Here is a 24,147-nt window from a genome sequence, read left to right as displayed (position 1 = left end):
CACGGCCACTTAAAGGTGCAGGAGACCACCATTTATGGAGGTGGGAAACCACATTACATTCACAGGGACAGAGATCAAATTACACTCAGAGAGATGGGAGACACTGAAGTTCACGTGGTGGGGTGGGGGAGACCACCGACATTCACAGGGGTGAGACCACTGACATTTATGGGGGCGGGAGAGGAACGCTTCCACTCCAGGGACTGGCTCATCAGTCAGGGACACAACTGCCAGGCACAGTGACGTGGCTCAGTCCCACTCCCCCTCGCCCCGGCCCTCAGGATTCTCCATGTTCTCAGGATCGTCCCGGTTCTCCCGGTGTGGCAGGTCCAGGTCATTGAACTGGAAATTTGCCATCATTTCGCGCACAGCCATCATCAGCCTGTTCAGGCCCTGGACGCGGTCCAAGCCATCGGCTATGCCTCCCCCCTCTTCCTCCAGCCGGTCTTCCTGCAGTCTGTCCTCCTGTGACAACAGCAGCAGTGAGTGACCGGAGGGCCCATGTTCCAAGTGAGCAGACCGCACCCCCCAGCATCAGTCTCCAGGGCCACATAGGAGGAGAAGCCCTTAAGGTTGGGCCCATGTGTGGGGTTGCCTGCCCTGAGCCCAGGTGAGGGGACTGACCCCAGTGGGTACATGCCATCGTCCAAACCAGGCAGGGTGCCCATGGGGGCAACAGGGCTCTCCTGTCCCAATCTGCCTCCCATTAGCAAGGACAGGCCAGAGACGTGGGTGCAGTGAGGCACACAGGACCTACCTCCGCGGTGTAATTTGGCAACAAGGATCGGAAGAAGAGGGCCACAGTATTTGCCTGGCCAACAGGAGTTTGCCTGGAAAACAAAGTCAGCAAAGGTCAGAAGCGAAACTGAACTGACACCTTTTGGGACACCAGCCCAGTTCATGATGTCCTCTGCACTGCCTCCTGCCTCCTTTTCCTTTGTCGCCCAAGCTGGAGTGGAAAAGGCAACCCTAAGTAGCAGGTGGAGAGAATTGTTACGCCAGGGCCATGGACGTTCAGTGAGCTCAAGGTTAGGCTGTGGGCTCCAAGGTTACCAAGGAAACTAACAGTTCAGATGCTACCAGGAAAGGGGATCTAGAGTTGAGGGTGGGTCTTATAGAACCTAGCTCACTGAGCCAAGCGGACAGTGGTCCTTACTACAGCCAAGTTACGCATCTGCCACAGCAGTTGGCCTTGTTAAGGAAAGCTGGGGCTGCGATGTTTTCTTCAACACTTTAGACTAGTCATCAAGCACTAGAAGATTCTAACACTTAAGTGGCAACCCCCCCACTGGTGACGTGAGACACTGCACCTCACGCTACTGAAAACCAAATACACTGCCATAGAGGTGATTCTGACTCACAGCAAACCTGAGAGGGTTTCCAAGACTATAAATCCTTACAGAAGCAGACTGCATCTTTCTCCTGTGGAGTGGCCAGTGGGTTCGATTTGCCATCTTGGTTAGCAGCCGAGTGCTTTAACCACTGCTCAACCAGAGCGCTACTAGACACTTAAACAGTCGGCTGCTGTGGACGCCAACTCGTGGTGACCCCTTGTGTGCCCGACTAGAGCCTCCTTGTCTTCAATGGAAGCAGACCAAGCCTTTCCTCAGGTGCCTCTGGGTGGACTCAACCTCCAACTTGTGTGTGTGTGTGTGTGTGTGTGTGATTTGGGTGAAAGATTACAGAGCAAATTCACTTTCTACACAGCAGCTCACATACACTGTCTCAAGACAATGACTACAATTTACCCCAATACAACAGCTCCCCTGCCACTTCCTCCCGATAGTTACCTCTTCCCTGTGTCCATCCCTCCATGCACTCCTGCCCCCTGAGCTGTCTCCCTGTGCGTGCACAGCCCTTTTTTCTCCCATGATTGTTCTCTCCAAGGAGTTTATCTACCTCAGGTAAATGTTCAATTCATATGCCTGTCTTTTGTTTGGCTGGAAGCCACAGGTATGGGTTCAATTTCAGACCTGAAGGGCAGCTAGGGACCATAGTCTCAGGGGTTCCACCAGGCTCTATCAGACCAGCAACCCTGGTCCCTTTTTTTCCCAAATGATTTTTGAGTTTTGTTCCACAATGTTCTCCCTCTCTATCCAGGGTCTCCTATATAGATCCCCCTCCGAGTGGTTGACATTGGTAGCCGGGCACCATCTAGTTCTTCTGGTCTCATACTCATATAGGCTGAGGATCACGTGGTGTACCAGTCGCGAGGACTAATTCTTTCCGAGAACCTTTGGTTTTCTTCATTCTTCTTTGCTCTGGATGAGGAGAGACCCATTGTTGCATCTAGATGGCTGCCTGCAAGCTTTTAAGATCCCAGTCACTACTCGTCAAAGTAGCAGGTGGAACAATGTTTTGTGTAGTATGTTATGCCAATTGAGCTTGATGTCCCCTGTGACTATGGTCCCAAGCCCACAGGTTCAACTACCCAGTCCCTCTGGGTGGCTGGCTGTGACCAAGAAGTGACTACAACCTTGTCCCTTGTCAGCTCTACTATACCCCTATCAACCTCCACCTTTCCTGTTTGCAGCTGAACATGTTACAGTTTGTACCACCCAGGGCTCTCCCGTACACTGTGGTTTGGGGCCGTTCAGGTGACTTGGACCCCTAGCCATGCTGTGTGACAGAGCAGAACTGGCCACAGGTTTCCCCAAGCTGTAATCTTTATGGGGGCAAATCACCAGGCATTTTCTCCTGCGAAACCACTGCTGGGTTCAACCGCTGGCCTTTTGGTTACCAGCCGAGGGCTTAGCTGTTCCGCCACCCAGGCTCCTTAGATACTTCAGTAACCTACACATAAGGAGCTCCAGGGATGGCAAAAGCCTCCAGTCTATGAAAGAGGGAAGAGCAGAACGAAGTGCTCAGTCAGCAAAGCAATATGGTTCCTCAGGGCTACAGTATCTAGCGCCATCGACCAGGTCACCCTTCCCGAAAACTCACTGATGGCAGTAACCGTCTTCATCTTAATCTGTTAGGGAATTTAACTTGGAACCACTTCCCATGAACATGCAACCATAGTTTCAGAACAGAATTTAATGGGAAAAAAGGACCTGATCCTACAAAATATGGTCTGCCCAGGTCTGGAAATCAGTGCCTGGCACTCTATTAAATGGGAAATCCTGTCTGCACGTAACTCTTCCTTGGAGATCTACCACTCTGCACTAATGGCCAGAGGGAAGGAAAATCAAAGGACTTTCAAGGGTCCAGGTTCTGCAGGCTGTCCACACGTACCCAGCGGCCTGTGTTGGCAGGCAGGCTGGGCTCCCACTTCACCATACCTCCCAGTGCAGTGTGACCCCAACTGTCCTGCTCTCTGGCTCAGCTGTGGGACCCTTCTTTAGTTCTCCGAACACACCTTACAGGCCTGTTCCCTGCACAAGGCCTTTGTACACACTGGCTCTTCTACTTGAAACCAGTGAGCTTCCCGCCTCTTCTTGGGTAAGGTGACTTCTTCTCTTGCATCAGAGTCATGCCCTCTACTCTTTCCTACAGTATGCTATGACCATTTTCAGTCTGTATTTATTTCCAGATTCTGTGATCAATGTCCGTTTTCTGCACGGCACTGGACTCTAGGAGGGCAGGTGAGGTGTCCCCACACTTGCTGCAGAACCGGACAGAGCTCAGACGGGGGTGTGTGAGAGAACAGAGCCTACACAAGCTGACTCATGGCCTTGTGCTCTTCTCCTGGGCTGGGGAAGAGCCTCTTAAAACGTCTGTGCCTCATCTCCATGGTCTGTGTCTAGAAGCAGCAGCAAGTTTCAGGAAACCTGAGGCACTGAACTCTGAGCTGTAGACACAAGAAACCAAAGACATACCTCTCAGGTCTGATGTAGGAGTAGATGGTATCCACAGGAGGCAGAGGGTCAAACCCCATCACAGACTGCGTGGTCACGTCCTTCACAAAGGGACACAAACAGACACACTAGAGAGGGCAATCCAGTGTCCCTGGCAACTCCCCAAGAGTCTTCCCCTAAGACTCCCTGCTGGACTGACTGGCACTCCCCAAGAGTCTTCCCCTAAGACTCCCTGCTGGACTGACTGGCACTCCCCAAGAGTCTTCCCCTAAGACTCCCTGCTGGACTGAGTAGCCGGATATGGCTGTGGAGACCGACACACATGGCTCTGGAGGCATGGCTGTGCACACTGCACTACAGAACTTTAGGTTAGTGAGTAGGGACAGGCATTCTGTGACGTGGACACTGCCCTGTCCCTTGCCCGGTGGGCTGCCAATTCCAACTCAAGCTGACCCTCTAGGACAGAGGACGCCTGCCCCCATGATGTCCAAAGCTGCGGTCTCTATGTGAACAGATCACCAGGTCTGTTCTCCCACGGAGCGACTGGTGGGTTCAAACCACAGACTTTTTTTCTTTTTATTGTGATTTGGATGAAAATATGCAGAGCAACTTCACTTTCCATACAGCAGTTCACATACACTTTGTCTCATGACACCGACCACAATTTACCACAATGCAACAGCTCCCCTCCCACCTGCTCCTGATAGTTACCTCTTCCCTGTGTCCCTCCCGTGCCCTCCTGCCCCCTGAGCTGTCTCCCTGTACATAAGCAGCCCTTCTTTCTCCCATGATTGCTCTCTCCAAGGAGTGTATCTACCTCAGGTAATGTTCAACTCATATGCCTGTCTTTTGTTTGGCCGGAAGCCACAGGTGTGGGTTCAATTCCAGACCTGAAGGGCAGCTAGGGACCATAGTCTCAGGGGTTCCAACAGGCTCTATCGGACCAGCAAACCTGGTCTCCCACCCCCTTTTTTTCTCCAAATGATTTTTTTTTTTTTAATTTTATTTTGATTTGGGTGAAGATTTACAGAGTAAATTCACTTCTCATACAGCAGTTCACATATACTTTGTCTCATGTCATTGATCAAAATTTACAATGCAACAGCTCCCCCCCACTTCCTCCCCATAGTTACCTCTTCCCAGTGTCCATCCCTCCATACTCTTCTGCGCCCTGAGCTGTCTCCCTGTGCATAAGCAGCCCTTCCTTCTCCCATGATTGTTCTCTCCAGGGCGTGTGTCTACTTGAGGTAAATGTTTAACTCACATGCCTGTACTTTGTTTGGCTGGAAACCACAGGTGTGGGTTCAATTCCAGACCTGAAGGGCAGCTAGGGGCCATAGTCTCAGTGGTTCCACCAGGCTTTTTGGACCAGCAAACCTGGTCCCCACCTTTTTTTTGTTTTGCCACCAAATGATTTTGAGTTTTGTTCCACATTGTTCTCCCTCTCTATCCAGGATCTCCGACATAGATCCCCTTCCAAGTGGTTGACAGTGGTAGCTGAGCACCAGCTAGTTCTTCTGGTCTCATAGTCGTATAGGCTGCAGATCAGATGGTGTACCAGTCGCTAGGACTAATTGTCAAACCACTGACCTTCTGGTTAGCAGCTGAGAGTTTAACCCTGCACCGTCAGGGCTCTTTGGTTAAGAGAATACCCATAGACAAGTAACAGACTCACGGAGTCACTGTTCACATTCTCTGCCATTCACACAGTATCAGGACTGCAGGCCACTACCTTCGGCTGCCACCACAGGCCTGCACTCTCATGAACTCTGTGACCCGAGGCCCACAGCATGGCGTGCACACCGCCCACCTCACTGGGGTCAGTAGAGGCAGCTGTGCCCGACACTGCAGGGTCAGCCAGCAGCCTGATGGTCCAGCAGAACCGCCCAGGGTCCTCTGGTGGAAGGCCTGCTGTTCCACCCTTTCCGCCTTACTCCCTTATGACAGCACAAGGGTCTATCTTCAATGGCAACAGCTAATGCCGTCTTAGCACCTGTGGTACATGCACACATGGCAAAGCATGCGGCAGGAAAGGCCGTGCCAACACGTGATCTGTGGTGAAGGGACCAACGGGTTTACAAAGGCCACACAGTGTGGCTGCTGGCTGTGGGCAGGCTCACGCTCTGTGCCCATGAGACCTTGGCAAGCTGTGAGGATGACTCAACCTCCCACGATGCCAAACATCGGAACCTGGGCTGCAAGGAGGAGCACAGTCCCCTGGCTCCGAGGCTGGGAGGACACACCTGGGGCAGGCCTGCTTCTGGCTGCACAGAGCAGAAAGGGATGGACACATGAACGAGCTTACACAAAGCCCATTTTCCACCTTCCCTTACCGGGGGCAGAGTGGCGACGGCCTCCTTGACCTCTGAGAGGACCACATGGCGGTGGATGTTCCTGGGCGCACGCTGGTACAGCACCCTCCGTCTGCAGCCGAGGGAAGGGTGAGGGTCAGTATAGGAAGCAGCAATACCACAAGACATCAGTGATGCTCCACCCCAGAAAGACCCCCCACAGCACCACGTGCACAGCCTTGCACAAAGCTGCTAGAACCTCAGGTTGCACAATACCCACAACCCTAAAGCTGACGCTGCACCACCCCACTGTGCCTGTCCTCTCCCTCCCCAGCAATGCGTGCAGTGCAATGCATGACCCTCAGGAACCCCATGGGCACCACTGCCTGCCGGGGGAAGATGCTCCCAGAGGCCCACCAAGAGCAGTGTCATCACCACGTTCAAGGGTGCTCATGCACAGACACAGAGGTGTCTGCCAAAACGCTCAGCCCGCAGCCCCCTAGGGTCCCGATCTCCTGGCCCTGCCCACCCACACCCACCTGCTCTCACAGGCGCCCACGCTGGGGTCCCCCGAGTCCACTGCTCGCAACACCTCGTGGACGTTCTCCTCCAGCCAGCTCATGATGGCGGGTTCCTTCCAGAGGAAGTGCGATCTCCCGAGATACAAGCTCACCAGCTGGCTCAGTGCCGGCGACTGACTACAAAGAGCAGCTCCGTGACCGGCTGCCGCCCGACCGGGCCCTCCCCTGCATCCCCTGGCCGTTCCAGCCCCGGCCCGCCCCCCTCGCAGAACGGGGTGCCAGGGTGCGGCAGCAGCAAGGTGGCATCAGAGTGACAGGGTGTGGGGAGCTGGACTGAGTGGGGGGGGGGGCGACAGGCAGGGGCTAGGTGTGATGCGCTAAGGTCACGGGAGGGCGGGGGGGCCTCTGCTATGAGGCCACGCACCTGCGCTGCTTGGGTAGAGGGTGCCACCTGCCGTGTGAATGGAGGAGCACGGGCATGCGCCGACGCACAGCGCAGGTGGCTCGCCAGCAGGTTTTTACATGACGGTGACTGTAAATCTTATGGGACTCTGAATTTCAGAAGTATACCGTAAAATTAAGAGAGCAAAGTGTTTAGGGAATGAACAGGACCTTTTTTTTTTTGATAAAAGAACCTTCTTCCTGCTTATCAGGAAATGTTGCTATTAACTTCCAAGTACGTTTCTTATTTTTTGAGCTATTTTAAAAAAGTAATAGGTGCCCAAATGAAACGGGGTACCACCAACAGCTTTAAAGGCAGGAACCTCTCTCCCAGGCCCTGCCTGGGGCTGGCCTCTGCGACAGCCAGGAAGCACTCAGTCTTGCCCGCCCACAGGCTTTCTCCAGGAGGAGAGATAAAGGCCAGGGCGCTATCATGTGAGTCCCACAGTTGATGTCACTCCAAATCTCTTCTCAGTCAGAGGACAACTCTGGCTCCTCACAAGGTCACAACCTTCAGCCTCTCAAGTGGCCATCCCCAGAGAGTGCTGTGGGACCTGGTGCTCACACCTGACACCCCAACAGTGTGTCATGGGGCAGAACCCTCACTTCCAGACGAGTCCTGAAGTGCCACAGTACCCCACGAGTAAGTGTCCCCAGGAAAAGTGCACACACACACACAGACCTGCCCCTGGGGCCGCCTTCTGCCCTCTACCTGATCTGGGCGTTGGGTCCAAAGAAAGGGTGGTTGGCGACAACGGTGTCAGGCCGCACGCTACAATACTCCAGCAACGGCATGAGCACTGCAGAGGAAGCAGAGCACAGGGCACTGCAACGGTGCCCCGTCTCCAGCCCCAGCCAGCCTCACAGGGAAGCCCTCCACCAACATGACCCCTGGACAGACAGGCCCAGGGAGGCCTCATCATGGGGGAACTCTGGGGAGCCGGATGGAGGAGGCCAGGCTCCAAAAGCCTCATTTCTGGCCCATGTCCCCACTGCTGCTGCTCAGAGTCTGAGGTGGGTCTCCTCACACCAGGCCCCAAGGGGCCCTGCCTTTCAGTGTGTGGACATCTATCCTTCTGCCTCCCATTTCCTGGCCTGCAGCAGGGACTCCCGGTCCGGCACCCCAGGAACACGCCACAGATGTGAAGGTGTAGACAGGTCCTGCCTGGTGCCCAAAGGCCCTCCAGGGCAGAGCTGTCCAGTGGCTGGGGGGCTTCCTGACAGCTGTGCCCCAATGTGACTTCCCAGAAATGCTCTCAAGGTCTCCGGGCACAGCCTTCAGCACACAGCAGGGCGTTTCCACTGAGAGTGGCTGAGAACCTGCATCAGACACAGCCCAGCTCTGCTGTGTGGCCCCACACAACCTACCTACAGGGCAGGGAGAAAAGCCATGGTGCACACCTAACAGGGGAAGAGGGTCTGCTCAGGGAGCCGGCTTTGCTCTTCACTAAAACCTGATGCTGCACACACACTTGCACACACTCCTGCCAGGCTAGGGCAGGGCCCCCCAACCCTACACATACGCCTCCTCTGGCCTTCACGGGCCCCAGGACAGCCCAGAAGAGCCCATGAACACATAGCAAGCAGGTCAAGGCTGATCCTGCTCACTATCCCTTGACAACGGCAGCACCAGGACCCTGGTAGGGAAGCATTGAGCTCAATCCAACACTACAGGCCCCTCAGGAATTGACTGAACGCTGCTCATGGTTAACCCAGACCAACAATGTGTGGCCAACTGCTGCGGGGTGCTAGCCCGTGAGGCCCCAGAGCACCAATCCTGTCTAAGCACACAGACTCTGGACATGCCTGTCCTGTGAGGATAGAGGCCCACGCCCAGCCCCTCTCCATGTGCCTCCTCCCCATCATGTCTCCTGCCCCGCTTCCTGTGCTGCTCACTGACGAGCACCAATGTGCTCATTCCTGTCCTTCTCCAAATGACACATTTTTTTCAAGTAAGTTGTCCATATCGAAGATATGTGCTAGTCCCCAAAGTGTCTCTGGGGTAAGGCCAGCACTAACTCACATCCTGGCCCAAAGGGGAGCTCTGCTGTTCTCTTCTGCCTGTGAGGGGCTGTGTCATCTGTCCTGGCGGGGCAGCAGAGGTGCAGGCACCCCGGTTCATGCATAATCCCCACCCCACCCTCCGGGAGTGTGCAGCACCCACCTCCGGGGAACATGGTGAGCGCCTGCCGGATCAGGGCCGAGGCCTTCTCCCTGGCAGCGCTGAGCTCGTGCTGTGGGCGGTTGACTTGCTGACTCAACAGGAAGTATGCCAATGGCACAGAGAAAGCAAAATTTGGGAGCTGGGACAGGTTCCGATGAGCCTGAGGAAGGAGAAAGGGAGGTTAAGTAGAGAGTTCTTGCATGTGGCACTCAGAGACGTACCAACATGGCTGCGGGAAAGCCTGCTTTTCCAGGAGCCACTGATCCCCAGGGGCTGCTCTGTACCTGGAAGTCCCCTCAGAACACACACACCACACACTACATCGTTCCTAGATGGGACTGTGTTCTGTGTGGGATTAGTAACTCCAGGAACTGTCATGAATGCCTCCCTCAGCTCCCTCTGTGAACCCATGAATCCCCCTAAATGAGACCCCAGAGGGGAAAGTCCTGGGCCAACCAGGCCAAAATGAATTACGTGACATTATTTACTTCTCAGCTATACAAAAAAGACACAAATGTGATAACAGAGGGGTCACGTCCCCAGCCCACCCTGCTAGAGAGGCCCAAGGGTCCAGCACTGCCCATAAGAGAAGTAACAGGCCGTGTTAAAAAAAAAGGGGGGGGAAACGAATGTTAGTACACTTCACTTAACCCATTATACCTAAAACATCATCTCTCCAAAGTGACCAACGTGCAATTACCGAGGCCATCCCCTGCATGTGCACACGTGAACGGGGCACCACGTATGAGCGTGCACATGTGTCCATGTTTCTGTCTTGAATCCTGATGTGCAATGTGGCAGGCACAGCAGGCCCCTGCATTCAAGCCTCAGACCCCAGCCACGATGGGCTCCGTGTACCCACCTCAACAAGCACAGCTGGCTCTGTTCCCTGTCACGACAGCTCTGCTGTCTGCACACATGCGTGCTTTAGGGTTGGGTCCCAGCAGGCTGACCTGCGCACGGGGGGTCCAGGACTGCAGAGGCCGAGGGCTCCCAAGCTGCTGGGTGGCTTCCGGCCACTGTGCTGACTGTCAGAGACGGGGCAGGCAGCTACGTGGCCGACTCTCAATTATCGTGAGAGACGAGAAGGAGAGTGAGCCCTGGAGTCAGCCTTGCCCCTTTCCAGAATGTCCCTAGTGTGCAGGGCACCAAGCCAGCGGAAGGCGAGGGAGGTGCATACCCGTCCTGGGGAGGGGCGCAGTGCTCCACCTACCTCCCAGTCCTGGAAGAGGCAGACCAGGTACTCGTAGCTGCGGGCCCGCAGCGCCAGGTGATCCACCAGCAACAGCATGCACAAGGGATCCTCGTCCGGCTCCAGGCTTTGGGGCAGAGAAAGCTGTCACGGCACGGGGGTGCGGGGCGGGGCGCGCGCGCAGGGCAGACACTCACCTCAGGATGAGCTTGCAGTACTCCAGGGCTGTGCGTGGGCAGCCCCTCCTCTCCAGGAAGGTCATCTGCTTGTACAGCGCCAGGTAGAAGCTCCTAGACCCAAGGCAGTTCCCGCGACATCAGAGGGCGGCTGTGTGGGGGCGGGGCACACAGCCGCCACCACCCACAGCCTCGGCTCCGGTTCTGCAGATTTCCCACGCGGTCTCACGGTGGCATGGGCCGCTGAGAGGTTCTTGTGTGCTTGGAGGGTGGGCCGGAGCCCCATTGCTGCTTACAGTGACGTGTTACCTAGGTCCTGAAAACCACTCCTGCTATTCGGTATGTGAAAGCTCTACCTTCTGGTAGTTTTTTTTTTTTTTTTACACTATTCATTACTTAAGGGAAGAGTTAAAAGCTTCTACTGAAATTACAGTTTCAATCTATCCTCAAACATCACTAGTTGTCAGTAGTGATGACTGGTCACAAGTCTTTGATTTTAATGTCTTGGGGGACTGTTTTTTATCAACTGCCTACTCTCCCTTTAAGGCTTCAGCATGCTAACATGAATATTTAATACCTTGTCTCAAAGAACCAAGAATTCAGTTGGAGGCACAAAACAAACACAAATTAATCTGGCAGAAAAAATTCAAATCAGCCCAAGGTTCTAGTGACAGTCACTGAGGGAGGAGGCACGTGGGGGGGGGGCGTGGCCCACAAGTGCGAGACACCATGGGTCCAAGGGCTGTCTGCGCCACCAGCGCCTGAGCGTGGCTGAGGGGAGGCTGACGGAGCAGCAACGGATGTGAGGGTCAGTGTCAGAGGGTGGGTTGGGGACAGGATGACTCTCTCAGAGTGTCACACGTGATCCTGACTCAATAGATGAGGAGTGGCAGTGTGAGCACTCACTGGGCTGAACGCTGCAAGCTGACTCAGAATCACAGACCTGCCTCCGGCACCTGCAGCACTTGCTCCTCACATACGTTCCTCACGCCCAAGTGCGGAAACGCAGGTGGCAGCTGTGTCAGGGATGTGGCCTTGTTAAGCCTCCCTCCTAACACGACACCCTGACTTTGGGCCAACCCAAATGCCTGCCCTCAAGCCTGCCCTCCTGCCTCAACAGTGCTCCCTGCCATGCGTGGCTGGGACGATGATGCGGGGCCGAGTCCTGGCCAGGTGCTCACCTGTTCTCGGGTCTGCGGTAATCCAGCCGGCAGGTCCCACTGGTGAGGCTGAACAGGGGGTGGAACGCCATCTCCATGCTGTACAGTGCTCTCTCTATGGACACAGAGACACTGGCCACTGCAGCACCCATGTGCCGTGTGCCCTCACCCAGCACTGATGACACTTGACAAGGGTAAGTCTGGAAGGAGGTGGCTGTGAAGCTCAGTTTCAGTGACCCCACAGCCCTGCCACAGCCTGGAAGTGTGCAGCCTCGACTCCCAGGTACCACTGCTGCTGGTCTGTATGTACATCAACCGAGAACTGACGAACCAAGACCGAAAAACCCAAAAACGGTGAGGTGTGGACGAGTACTGGAACAGCAGGTGTCCACCCCAGAGAAGTGAAGACACACAATCACAGATGCATACCCGAATGCTCACTGCTGCACTGTCCACCATCCAGTGCCCATCCACAGGTGACGGACAGCCACGTGGGCCACCCAACAAATGGAGCATTACTCAGTCACAAAGAGAAATAAGGTCCTGACGCATGCTAAAACGTGGATGAACACACGACACTCCGTGAGAGAAACCAGACACATGTATTGTATGATCTCACTCCCAGGAAACATCTAGAATAGTCACATGTGTAAGACAGAAAGCAGACTAATGGTGGTAGGGTGCCGAGGCTGTGCCTGCTCATGGATGCTGGTCTGGACTATGGTGATGGCTGCACGGTGCTGGCAACACTGACTGTACGCTTTCATCATCACAGCTTAGTGGAGCTGTTATTCCACAAACACCCTGGCAAATCCATCTGCATCCTAGCGTCTATGTCCCTAGTTCCCAAGACGACCCTGCCTGTGAGGGTCCAACCACGCTCACCTATGAGATCGCGGGCCATCTCTTGGTCCTCCTGGAGCCTGCAGGCATCACTGAGCTGTAGGAGCGAGTCAACGTGGTAGGGGCTCGTCTGGAGCAGGACCTGTCGGAAAGGAGGGAGCTGGTGGACAGGCCATGGGACATGATGTCCAGGGAGTGGCTGTAATAGACAGCTGCAGGCAGCCTGGTACCATCTCAGCCCCTCCTAAACCCACCCCAAGGGAGAAGAGCCCAAACAGCATCATTTCTCAGAGTGTGAGCCAGCAACAGTGGCATCTTGGACAATGGCCCACACCATGTAGGGGTCTGGGCCCCTGCAGGCAATGGGCAAGGCAAGCCTGTGAGGTGTGGGTTGGGACTGAGGGCATGGCCACAGCCCTGGAAGTTTTTAAGATGCAGGCCGGTGGCTCAGTGCACAGTGCAGATGGCCTTGGGATGAGAAACCCCACCCGTGGAAGCCCTGATGATCTGGACGTGTCAAAGGACAGTACTGCACTCAGCACCCCAGAGCAGAGATAGGGCATAGTGTCCTAGGTCCCCTTGATGCCCACCTCACAGAGCCATAGGCTAAGGTGCACATGAGGTTGGGGCAGGCCTGTGGTGGGCTATCATGGTGGGTGGGACAGTGGGCCAACGTACCACAATGTTGTTGGGCTCCATGGACTCCACGGCCGCCAGAAACTTGTGCTGCACCTGCTGGTACTCCTCGCTGTGTTCAAAGGCAAATAAAGAGCGCCCTTTCTTCGTCTCCAGCAGCCGCATTGAGAGACCTGGGGGAGGCCACGGGGTCAGGTGGGCCAAGAACACAGGACACGGCCACCCAACGTGGCTCGCGTGGGAGCTTCCAGGATCTGGGCTGTGGTGCCTCCTGGAGCAGACAGCAGCAGGCCACACCCAGGGCACCAGGAGCAACATCCTGTGTGTTCCTGCTCTTGTGTGAGTCCAGTCCAGCTGAGTGCGATGGGGTGTGCACGCCTTAAGAGCCAGCCTGCCTACTGGGTCTAGACATGCCCCTATGGCTGTCTGTCAGGCTGACTTTCAGGTTAAAACGGTGGAGGGGAGAGGCCCCAGTTGGCGATGGGCCTGCGGCACCTCCCCTGTCTCCTCACTGACTGCTCAGGGACTGAGAGTCCAGGATTTTCTAAGAATCCAGCCCCTTCATAATGTGGCCAGTGGGTTGGCAAAGTAGCGTAGGATAGTGGGCCAATGCACCACGGTGTTGATGGGCTCTATGAACTACATGGCCTTTTAGCTCTCATCCTCCCAGCTATCCTATGGGGGCTGGGGAGCTACTTAAGGGGAAGCCTGTCTGAGTGCGCAAGAGGACCACATAGACCTAAGTTTGCCCTATGACACAAAAGCCTTCTGGGCATGTCTTTGCTGATGACACCTGGCACCTTTCCCTGATATAGGTGGGGACAGGAGATGTAGGCTGGGAGACAGGGTGTGGCAGCACCAACAGCCGTGGGCTCTGCACTGTCACCGCCAGCACACCTGCCTGCTCACACCGTCTGACCTGGTGTCCTCACCCTGTCCTCTTGCCACCCCCACGGTCTGTGTCCAACCCTTCCCTGAGCCACTGGGCCTCCACGATCAGGCACTAGAGTGGAGGCCAGTGTTCCAGACGGTTCTCACTGAACGGGACACAGGCATCCGACAGACAAGGCACACTCCACATCCACCACACCTGGCTGCAGCTCTGCTATTACTCCGCAGTAAAATCTAAAGTGTGACACTAAAAACAAACCTGAGTGCTTCCCACAAAACAGAACGCCAAAGGTGGAGCACTGCCATCACAGGCAGCCCCCAGGTCACAGGTAACCAACTTGCGCACAAATTCTACCAAAGGACAAACTGAGGACCAGACGTGTCTGTAACCCGGACACTGCTTATACAACACACAAAAGACTACATCCAAAGACCTCCACCCCAAGAGCTCAGGTGCTCCTGCCTCAAACCAGGCAGAATCCAGCCAGCGCTACTGTCACATGACTTGGGGCCGCAGACCTCACCTGGTTTGGAGTACCGGGGCCAGGTGCTCTTGGGGTTCGTCAGCCACATGGACTTGGGGTGCATGCGCTGTCTCTGCCGAGGCCTAGGGGAGACACGTGCCAGCGTCACCTTCTGAGGTGCCTACAGTAGCTGGGGAGGCAAAACCACGGGGCAGCAAAGAGAGGGACCGTGCACAGGCCCCCAGTGCACAAACGCGGAGCCCAGGCACAGCAGGGAAGACAGGGCCATCACTGCCGACAGCTGGGAGAGAACCCTAAAGAGCTAAGTCACCAGAGCAAGAAGGATATCAACCAGTCCAACAAGAAGGAAGGAGAGAAAAATGAAAACCTACAAACACGACGAACATGCCTGCCACGCACCGGTGACCATGCACTTGATGGAGGCATGTTCAGAGGAGGTGAGCTTGGCTGGGCAGAGGATGATGCAGGCATGCCTCCTCTCCTGAGACCCATGACTGCAGCAACAAGCCTTGACAAAGGCTGAACATGATGAGCATGAGGCCTGCAGGCACGTTTCAGGGCACTGGGCAGGGCCACGTGGCAATGGGAGGGCAGCACCAAGGAGGGGTCTCTGTGGCCGGTGACACTGTGCCTCTGGGACTGAGTGTGGGCCCTTGTGTGTTTATTATTCTTGTCTATACTTTCTGATAATCTGAACTGGTTCATTAAAAAAAAAAAAAAAAAAAAAGACAAAAAAGCTTGAGTAGGTTAGGACCAGGATACCAAGGCACCATTTCCTTTTTCAACAAGAAACCAATAAGGCAGGACAAGACCACTCAACTACCAGAAACGCAAGGTCAGAATCTGAAGGGCACTAAGAGGAGGTGTGACTTTGGGTAACTGTATAAAAAAGAACGAGTGGACACTCAGAGCCATTGGCCTTGGCCTGGCTGCACTGTGCTGTGCACAAAGGACCCAGAGGACACATGGACAGAGCACGGATGCTGCCCTAAGACGTGAGGGTGGAGGAGGGGTGGGTATCTTCTCCCGGGGAGTCAGGCTCAGCAGTGGCAACAGTGAACAAGACCCCTGAAGGGGAGGGTGGCTGTGTGAGCTCAATCCCACCTGTGCAGCCCGGAGTCAGTGAGGACGGCCCAGGTGTGGGGCTTGAGATGGAGTGGTGCTCCCTTCTTCAGCAAGTCTGAGACAGAGCCACCAGGAGACGAGACACAGAGTAAGGGACAGAATAAGGAAGCTGGAGTTGGGAGGGGGAATGCCGACCTTTCAACGGAACCCCTTTGGGAGGACTTAAATCTTTAAGGAAAAAAATATAAAAAGCATAATAGTAACATCAAAACAATATAATTAAAAAGTAGTAATTACAATTTGCACAGAAGTGAGATCAGGACTTAAAAAATATAAAGGGATAGGCAAAAAGTGACCCAAATGACGGGACAGAGAGTCCAGGGTGGTATGAGGTGGAGTCTTCATCCACCCAAGATGACGGACAGAGAGGGATACGGGAGAAGAAAAAGATGCGTAAGTTAGAAATCCTCGCATGATGTATTAACATCCAAAATGTAAAACAAAAGTGGTTAGACATATAAGCAAAGTATGAACAAACTATGCAAAAATGATCAACCTTACCAATAATCAAAGACCCAAAGTCACAAAACCAAGAGCACTTCTGTCTTTGTGTTATGACCAGGTTTAGCCTTATCATGTCACCACTGCAGAGAGGACAGTGACACCTGTCCTGTGAGTGGGACCAGGTGGCACTTTTTTGGAAGGTGGTGCAGGGGCAGAGACCAGAGCATGAGCTCGTGGATTTTACCAGGAGGAGCTGCACAGAAGCAGGGTCTCTGTGGCACAGTCTGTAACAGGGGAAAACTTGGAAACAACCTCACATTCAACCCTTGGTCTGTCACAGGTAGATACAGTGCTTCCAACTCCGACGTGCAAAACCAGGCCACCAGTGTTCAGGACTGGCTCACGTCACCTAACACAACTGCACTGTGTGCACAGACAGGCTCCCTGGAGGGGCAGACACCACCCAGTGGTTATCCTGAGGGGGGAACATGAAGGGAAGGAGGTGTTTCGGAATTGCTTTAATTTTTTGTATAAGGAGCATTTAGAAATTCTATAATCAGAAAAAAAAAGTCCTTAAAAAGTCCAATCTTTTGCAGGTAGGGCATTCCCCAAATTAAAGCTAGACCTCTAACAGCAATCTTGGGGAAGGGACCCTAAGGCTCTGCACCGCCCCGCAGCTCGCTACCTCCCCCACACACTGCCGGTCTTCTTCCTCACTGTCAACATTCGCCTCATGCCACCCAAGCACTGGCAAATGCGACACTAACACTGGCAACATCTACCTCAGAATCTGAACTTCATTCATGTTCAAGGAGACAAATGGACCTGGCTAAGATCTCAGGTCTAGAGGCTCAAAAAGGAAGGGTTTTCAGAATTTTTCTAAAAACATCATGCCCATGAGAAGTCAGTACATAAGGGGCTCGTGGACAAGACCACCTCCAACCACCCTCTCACCTGACTTTCAAAGCCCAATTCCAGGACTCCTCCCCCTTCCCACCATGGCTTCAAATGTTCTGCCCAAAGTGCCTCTACGGCCCAATACTGATATATAGTAAGAGCTGCAGGGCACTCCCTTCTTGGTCTTTTTCTCACCTAAATTTTATTTGTTGTTATAGTTGGGAACATACACAGCAAAACATACACCCATTCAACATTCTGTACCTGTGCAAGTCAGTGACACGAATGATGGTACTGGAGTTGTGCAACAATCTCACCCTCCTTTTCTGAGTTGTTTTTCCTCCATTAACATAAGCTTTCCGCCCACTAAAGTTCCTATCTAATCTTACCAGTGCTATTGTCAATTTGATCTCATAAAAAAGCATAATGCTCAAGGGAGACCTTTTTTATCAGCAAAGCTAAATTACTGCTCGGCTTTAAGAAGACTTTAGGGGTATTTCTGGTTTAAGGTTTAAGGATTATCTCAAAACAATAGTGTTAGGGGTTTACCCACCCTTCATGGCTCCAAAAAAGTCTAAAGTCCATGAGAATCTGAAATTCTGTTCTGCATTTTCCACCTTTTGATCAGGACTGTTCCACGGAATGTTCGATGAAAATGTTCAGTAACGACAGCCAGGCACCACCCAGTTCTAGACGCACAGCAAAGGGGGAGCTGCTCACGGACCTTCCGTGTCTTTAATCACCAAAAAGGTGAGACAGTTTTACAAACACACCTCAGCACAGAGCTTACCTTTGCTCCCCCAGGATCGCCCGAGCACCAAAGTACCTCTTCAGTTCTGTGTCTGGATTCAAGTGTCTAGAGGATTGAACATTTTAGAAAGAAAGATAATATCAAATTCTTCTACAATGATTCTGGGAATTTTAAAAAGTTCCATAAAATTCACCAGGGGGACAATCTCCAGGACCACTTCCTTCAGCCCCACAGGGTCGGTGCAAAGGGAGCCACTGCCATCACTGTGGGAGCCGCGCTCAGTGAGCCACGATGCTCATCTGTGCCACCTGGGGACACACCTCCACCTGCCTCCAGCAAACAATGCATGTCAGGCACATGAACATGAGCAGATCAGACCACTAAGCCTTAACTGGCTCTGGCTGGCTTAAAGAAACGCTGCCTGCAAACTTCTGTAGCAGGGTGGTGGTACTGGACTCCAACTCACAGCGCCCTGTGTGTGCAGGACTGGACAGGGCCCCATGGCGCTCTCGACGGATGGTACTTTGGGAGCAGATCCCAGGCCTTTCTTCCAGTAGTCTCTGGGTGGACCTGAGCCTTTAACCCCTCAGTCAGCAGCTGAGGACCACTATCTGTGTCACCCAGGGACCCCATGGGGGGACAAAATTTCATTAAGCTTCCACCGGACTGAGAGACCACAATTTATCCAAGGGTGACACCTTACACTATCTCAGCTCAAAACAGTACTTTGCAGACACAACAACAGCTGCAGCTCCCTGGACCAGGGTGACGTCCCCCCTCTTCCTCTCCGTGGCTCCTTCCTAAATATTTAATAACATGCTCATCATTACTTTTAAATACAGTAACATCCTCCCTTTTTTCTTCTTAAAAAACACTTAACTGTTTCCTGGCCACAGAGGAGCTGTGGGGAGACCACAAAGGGGGCATCTGGCCATGAGGGGGCCTGAAAGGAGGGATCTGGCCTTACCTGTGCTCCACATGGAGCACGTGCTTCCTGGCACCCAGGGCTGGTGGGCCGGGCCGGACCAACCCACTGCTGTCCTCAATCCTCTCTAAGATGCGGTCGATATCTTCCAGTCCATTTTCCTAAAAGCCCCGCGACAACCTATTAATCACTGAACCAACTTTATTCTGAATGCTTTATCAACTAATTAAAAAACAAAAAAGAAATTTTAAGATGCAGAGGATCAGAAAGAACAGAATTGCAGAACCAGAGAACCCTAGAGAGAGGTGAACCCCATTTTCTAGGATAGCATAGTCCTTGGCTCCTCTCAGGAGCTGGGGTTTGTGACTGAGATGGAACATTAGTGAAACGCCACTCCCTGCTGGACAAGTGGGATCAGAGCTGAGACAGAGAAATGATGTGAACACGCGCTGATGGCAGACTGCCTCACCAGGTGGTTCTCACCGTCACCATGTAGCTGGCCCTCAGCCCTAGAACAAGGTCAGGGCCACGAGGAGAAGCACAACTAGGAGCAGCCCACCCCCTCCATCAGGGAGCCCGGAAATAAACATGGGAGCATGGGGCTCCAGTCCTCCAAGGAACTGAGTGAACAAAAGAGTTGTTGCTTTTCTTTTCTGCGACCTCTGAATTACCCGTACTCCCAATGGAAAGGAATGGAAAAGCCAACCAGGAATGAACAGCCCTCCACGTGGCACAAAGGGGTGGACAGACCAGCCAGGCCGACACACGCACCAGAGTCTCTCCTGACGGGCTTTTCCTGTTCTTCTGTTTCTTTTTCTTCTTCCGGTGTTTGCCACTGGAATGAGACTAATGAAAGCAGCACGCTTTAACCTGCAGGGAATGGCAGCGAAATCTCACAAAATACCAGTAGCAGCCGTCACAGAGAGAGTGGAGGCCTGTGCCCCCTCCTGTCACCAAAGTCACTTGCTCCTGTCAGCTCTTGCTCGGCTTACAAGCAGCACCATGTAACGTCTCTGCGACTCCAGCCTGGCGCCCCCCTTTCCTGACTGTCGTCAGTGTGGCCTTATTCTCACCAAACCCTTCTCCACACGTGGAGGCCTCTGCAGGACACGCATGGGGCCCTGAACCACCTGCCCAGTCCCTCTGGAGATGGGGGCTTTGGTGTCGCCCCTGCTCCTCCTTGTGTCGGTCCTGACTGTGCCAGAGACCCTGTAACTGCCAATCTCCCTCCCCCTGTAAGTCCCACCCCCAAGGGCCTCCCTCTTCCACCCCTGCAAGCTCCCCCTTCCCCAGGGTTCTTCAGCTGGCCTACTCCTTCCAGTGCAGCAAAAAGGGCCCTCCTCAGGAACCCCTATGACCCCAAGCCTCAGTCAGGTGCCTCACTGTGGAGCTGGGCTCCCCAACACTGCACTGGTCAAAGCCGTGACCCTCCATGCCCACTCAAGTGGAAGTTCCCCAAGGGCAGTGCCTAGTCTGGTAGCAGCAGGCTCCCAGAGGGCACATGCTTCTTCTAGGGCCTTGCAAGAAGACCTCTTTTTGACTGTCTTCTGTGACATGGCCACAGAACGGTACGCCCCTCCAAATGCCCACCCTCCCACCACCAGGGCCAGGACACAAACATTTTGTGAGGGTGTTTGCACTTCTGCAGTCGTGACTCAAATTATCAGAGCCAAGGTCTGGGCCCCACAAGTCACTAAACGGCCCTTCTCCTCAAAGCTCAGGTCTCACACCAAGGTCAGAGCCGCAGTCCCCAGACCAAGGCCAGCCGCATGACAAAAAGACAACACACCATCCAGCAGCTCATAGGCATGGAATGATGCATGCATCTCTCAGTTTATGCATATGCCAGTCATGCTGCTGAGGGAGATCGGATCTCAGGCATGGAGCCTAGAGCAGTGCCAGGGATGCGTGTTTAGGGACCCGCACACAGCACTCACCCATCGGGATCCCCAAAGAAATTTTTGGGTAATGACACTCTCGAGCTCAGGAAACAAGCCCTCCAGTCTAGCAAGCACAGGGATGCAGCAGGGTGCGTGGGGGCCCCCAAGCCCACCACTCGGACCCTGTACCTGTCCAGCAGCTGCTGACTCATCAATCCCTTCATCCACCTTGGCCTCCGTGCTTCCATGCTTAGCTCTCCCTCTGTTCCCTGAAACCACAGGGTCTGTGGACACACAGTCTGACTTGTCCCCATTCACCACGGGTTCCTCCTCGAGCTCATCAGTGTTTATCTGTGAGAGGAGACATGAGGGAGACAGTGGCATTGCCCGCATGGTGCACTCACACTTAAACAGCGGTGCTGAGGTGCAGGGGACAGAACGTGAACAGACCGTGAGGCACACTGAAGGCTAGCTTGAGGTGGGGGGTGGGAGGGACAGAAAGGACACCCATGTCCACCTCCACACAGCAGCGATGTGCACAGGCAGGCCTGGGCGCGCACTGACGATGCTCGTGGGCTCTTTTGAACAAGTCCTGGCTCCAGGCAGCTTCTGCAAATAAGCCTACAGCCACCCGGCTGCTCTGCTTCCTCACATTACAGTCTGTCTCCTTCGCCAAGCACTGTGTCATCTTAGGTTAGGATTTTAAACGTACAGATGCCCAGCCAACGCATTCACACCCCTTCTTCCTCCTGTCCTCTCAAGCCTCCGCCTACCAAGAGGAGAAATGGAACAAGGACCTGGGCAAGAGCACACAGAAGCCCTGACCAATCTCAGGTGTAGGGGCTGTCTTGTGGACTTTTTCTCCTGATGCTAAAAGCAACACATGAAAACTATCACAAGTCACGCAGTGAAGCCTCCTGCAGCATGAGGTGAATGAACCTAGCTGCATGCACAGCACGTGGGAACCTTGGAAGTACAGCATTTAATGAAAAATAAGTTCCTAGGAAAAAATCTTACTTTGTGAGCATCTTTTGGAAACAGAATATATTTTGAGAAATGCAAATTCCTGAGACTCTCTAAGCCAAGCTGAACTTCCACTGAGAGGTGCGGCTCCACACACAGGGAGCTGGTACTTGATGACACACTCAGTGTTGTTTCTTTATGACCAGAGGAGCTTGGCTGACAGTGCCTGACACACTGCCTTCTATACTGGCATGAACCAGCATGAAATGTCCATCTACCATCCTGAAGTCAGTCTTGCTATCCAAAAGCTGCCACTTCCATCACTTTACAGGCCTCAAACGAGGACCACTCCAAGAAGAATGTTCACCACACATATATATGTTCACTAGCACCCTACAGACAGGGTGCAGAAGACTTAACTGAATACTGGACAAAAGTGTTATGAAGTCTGCGGGAGAGCCTGACTTTTATTTTTATTAAAAAAAAAACTGGGGTATAATTTACATACTGTGAAATGAAAGTACAGTTTAATGAGTTTTACCGATTACATACAAGTGTGTCACCCACACTGTTACAGAGATAAAACACTTCCATCACCTCAGGAATATGTACCTCTGGCCATTCCTGACTAGCAGCCGCCTAAGCCCTGACAGTCAGAGAGTCCCTCAGCAGGTAGGTTATGTCTGTTCTGGAGCCTCTTACAAACAGGCGTATGCTGCAGGTCGTCACAGTGGGATGCTTTAGGGTTCTCCCCTTGGTTGCCTGTATCCATTGCTGAATTTAGAGACCATATAAAGAGTAGGGCAACAACAGCTAGGGCAGGCTGGGTAGTGGTGGGATGCAGGAGTGACGGCTAGGGCAGGCTGGGTAGTGGCCGGAGCTTTCGGTGGGCTAGAGTGACAGCTAGGGCAGGCTGGGTAGTGGCAGGAACTGGCGGCAGAGAGAACAATAGCTAGGGCAGGCTGAGAGGCAGCAGGAGCTGGTGGTGGGCCAGCATGACAAGCTAAGGGAGGCCAGAAGAGCTAGGAGAGCCAGGAAGCGGGAGTGGAGCAGTTTGGAACAGCTGAGAGAGACAAACTCGTTCCTTAGTTGGTCGTACTGTGGGCCTGCGTGTTGCTGTGAGGCTGGAGGCTGTGCCACCGGTGTTTCAAATACCAGCAGGGTCACCCATGGTGGACAGGTTTCAGTGGAGCTTCCAGACTAAGATAGACTTGGAAGAAGGAAGAGGCCATGCACTTTTCAAAGTATTGGCCAGTGAAAACCTTGTGAATAGCAGTGTAACACTGTCCAATATAGTGCCAGAAGATAAGCTCATCAGACTGGAAGACACTCAAAGTAAGACTGGGAAAGAGCTGCCTCTTCAGAGTAGATGTGAACACAGTAGTGCTTTTGGGACCTCCATTTGCTGACATAGTACAACTCAAAATGAGAAGAAACAGTTGCAAACATCCATTAATAATTGGAACAAGGAACGTACCAACTATAAATCTAGAAAATTGGAAGTTGTCAAAAAAGACATGGTATGCATAAAGACCAATATCCTAGGCATTAGTGTGATCTGAAGTGGACTGATTGTGGCCATTCTGAATCAGACAACCACATGATCTACTATGCCAGGAATGACAAACTGAAGAGGAATGGTGTGGCATTCATCATCACAAAGAATGTTTCAAGATCTATCCTAAAGTATAATGCTGTCAGTGATAGGATAATATTCATATGCCTACAAGGAAGGCCAGTTACTACTACTATTATTCAAATTTACACACCAACAACCAAAACCAAAGAAAAGGAAATTGAAGATTTTTACCAACTTCTGCAGTTTGAAATTGACTAAACATGCAATTCAGGATGTGGTGATTGTCACTGGTGACCGCAATGCAAAAGTGAGAAACAAAGAAGAGTCACCAGTAGTTGGAACATATGGCCTTGGTGACAGAAATAACGCTGAAGATCACATGATAGAATTTTGCAGGACCCACGGCTTATTCACTGCAAATAACTTTTTTCAACAACAAAAATGGCAACTATAACATGGATTTTGCCAGATGGAGTACATAGGAATCTGACTGACTACATCTGTGGCAAGAGGCAACGGAGAAGCTCAGTATCTTCAGCCAAAACAAGGCCAGGAGCTGATTGTGGAACAGACTATCAACTGCTCATATGCAAGTTCAACTTGAAGCTGAAGACCATTAAAAGAAGTCCACGAGAGCCAAAATATGACCTTGAACATATCCTTCCTCAATTTAGAGACCATCTAAAGAATAGATTTGATGCACTGACCACCAATGACTGAAAACCAGAGGAATTGTGGGATGACATCAAGAACATCATCCATGAAGAAACCAAAAGGTCATTAAAAAGACAGGAGAGGAAGAAAAGACCAAAATGGATGTCAGAAGAGACTCTGAAACTTGCTTTTGAATATAAAGTAGCTAAAAGTGCTAACCGGAAGGCTGGCAGTACAAACCCACCAGCCACTCCTCGGAAGGAAGATGGGGCAATCTACTTCCATAGTGATACTGCCTCGGAAACCCAAGGAGGGGTCGCTATGAGTTGGGT

The 24,147-nt window shown here is 52.9% G+C and overlaps 1 protein-coding gene across 1 annotated transcript in view; it reads right to left on the bottom strand.

Moving 5' to 3' along the window:
• Window positions 1-249: 249 nt before the first annotated feature.
• Window positions 250-24,147, bottom strand: part of TCF25 (transcription factor 25) — a 50,072-nt gene continuing 26,174 nt past the window's right edge. The window contains exons 2-18 of the mRNA XM_007939242.1: window positions 20,809-20,970; window positions 19,511-19,585; window positions 18,782-18,900; window positions 17,854-17,919; window positions 14,637-14,719; window positions 13,264-13,394; window positions 12,628-12,727; window positions 11,764-11,857; window positions 10,604-10,696; window positions 10,428-10,533; window positions 9,215-9,374; window positions 7,763-7,850; window positions 6,628-6,786; window positions 6,131-6,221; window positions 3,819-3,898; window positions 758-830; window positions 250-450 (exon numbers count right to left, since the gene is read on the bottom strand). Coding sequence (XP_007937433.1) covers window positions 250-450; window positions 758-830; window positions 3,819-3,898; window positions 6,131-6,221; window positions 6,628-6,786; window positions 7,763-7,850; window positions 9,215-9,374; window positions 10,428-10,533; window positions 10,604-10,696; window positions 11,764-11,857; window positions 12,628-12,727; window positions 13,264-13,394; window positions 14,637-14,719; window positions 17,854-17,919; window positions 18,782-18,900; window positions 19,511-19,585; window positions 20,809-20,970 — 1,881 coding nt within the window. The remainder of the gene's footprint in view (window positions 451-757; window positions 831-3,818; window positions 3,899-6,130; window positions 6,222-6,627; window positions 6,787-7,762; window positions 7,851-9,214; window positions 9,375-10,427; window positions 10,534-10,603; window positions 10,697-11,763; window positions 11,858-12,627; window positions 12,728-13,263; window positions 13,395-14,636; window positions 14,720-17,853; window positions 17,920-18,781; window positions 18,901-19,510; window positions 19,586-20,808; window positions 20,971-24,147) is intronic.

Source organism: Orycteropus afer, unplaced genomic scaffold, assembly GCF_000298275.1.
Source record: "Orycteropus afer afer isolate SDZICR_OR568_19922 unplaced genomic scaffold, OryAfe1.0 scaffold00057, whole genome shotgun sequence".
Taxonomy (NCBI): domain Eukaryota; kingdom Metazoa; phylum Chordata; class Mammalia; order Tubulidentata; family Orycteropodidae; genus Orycteropus; species Orycteropus afer.
This window is presented reverse-complemented; position numbering and strand designations above follow the sequence as displayed.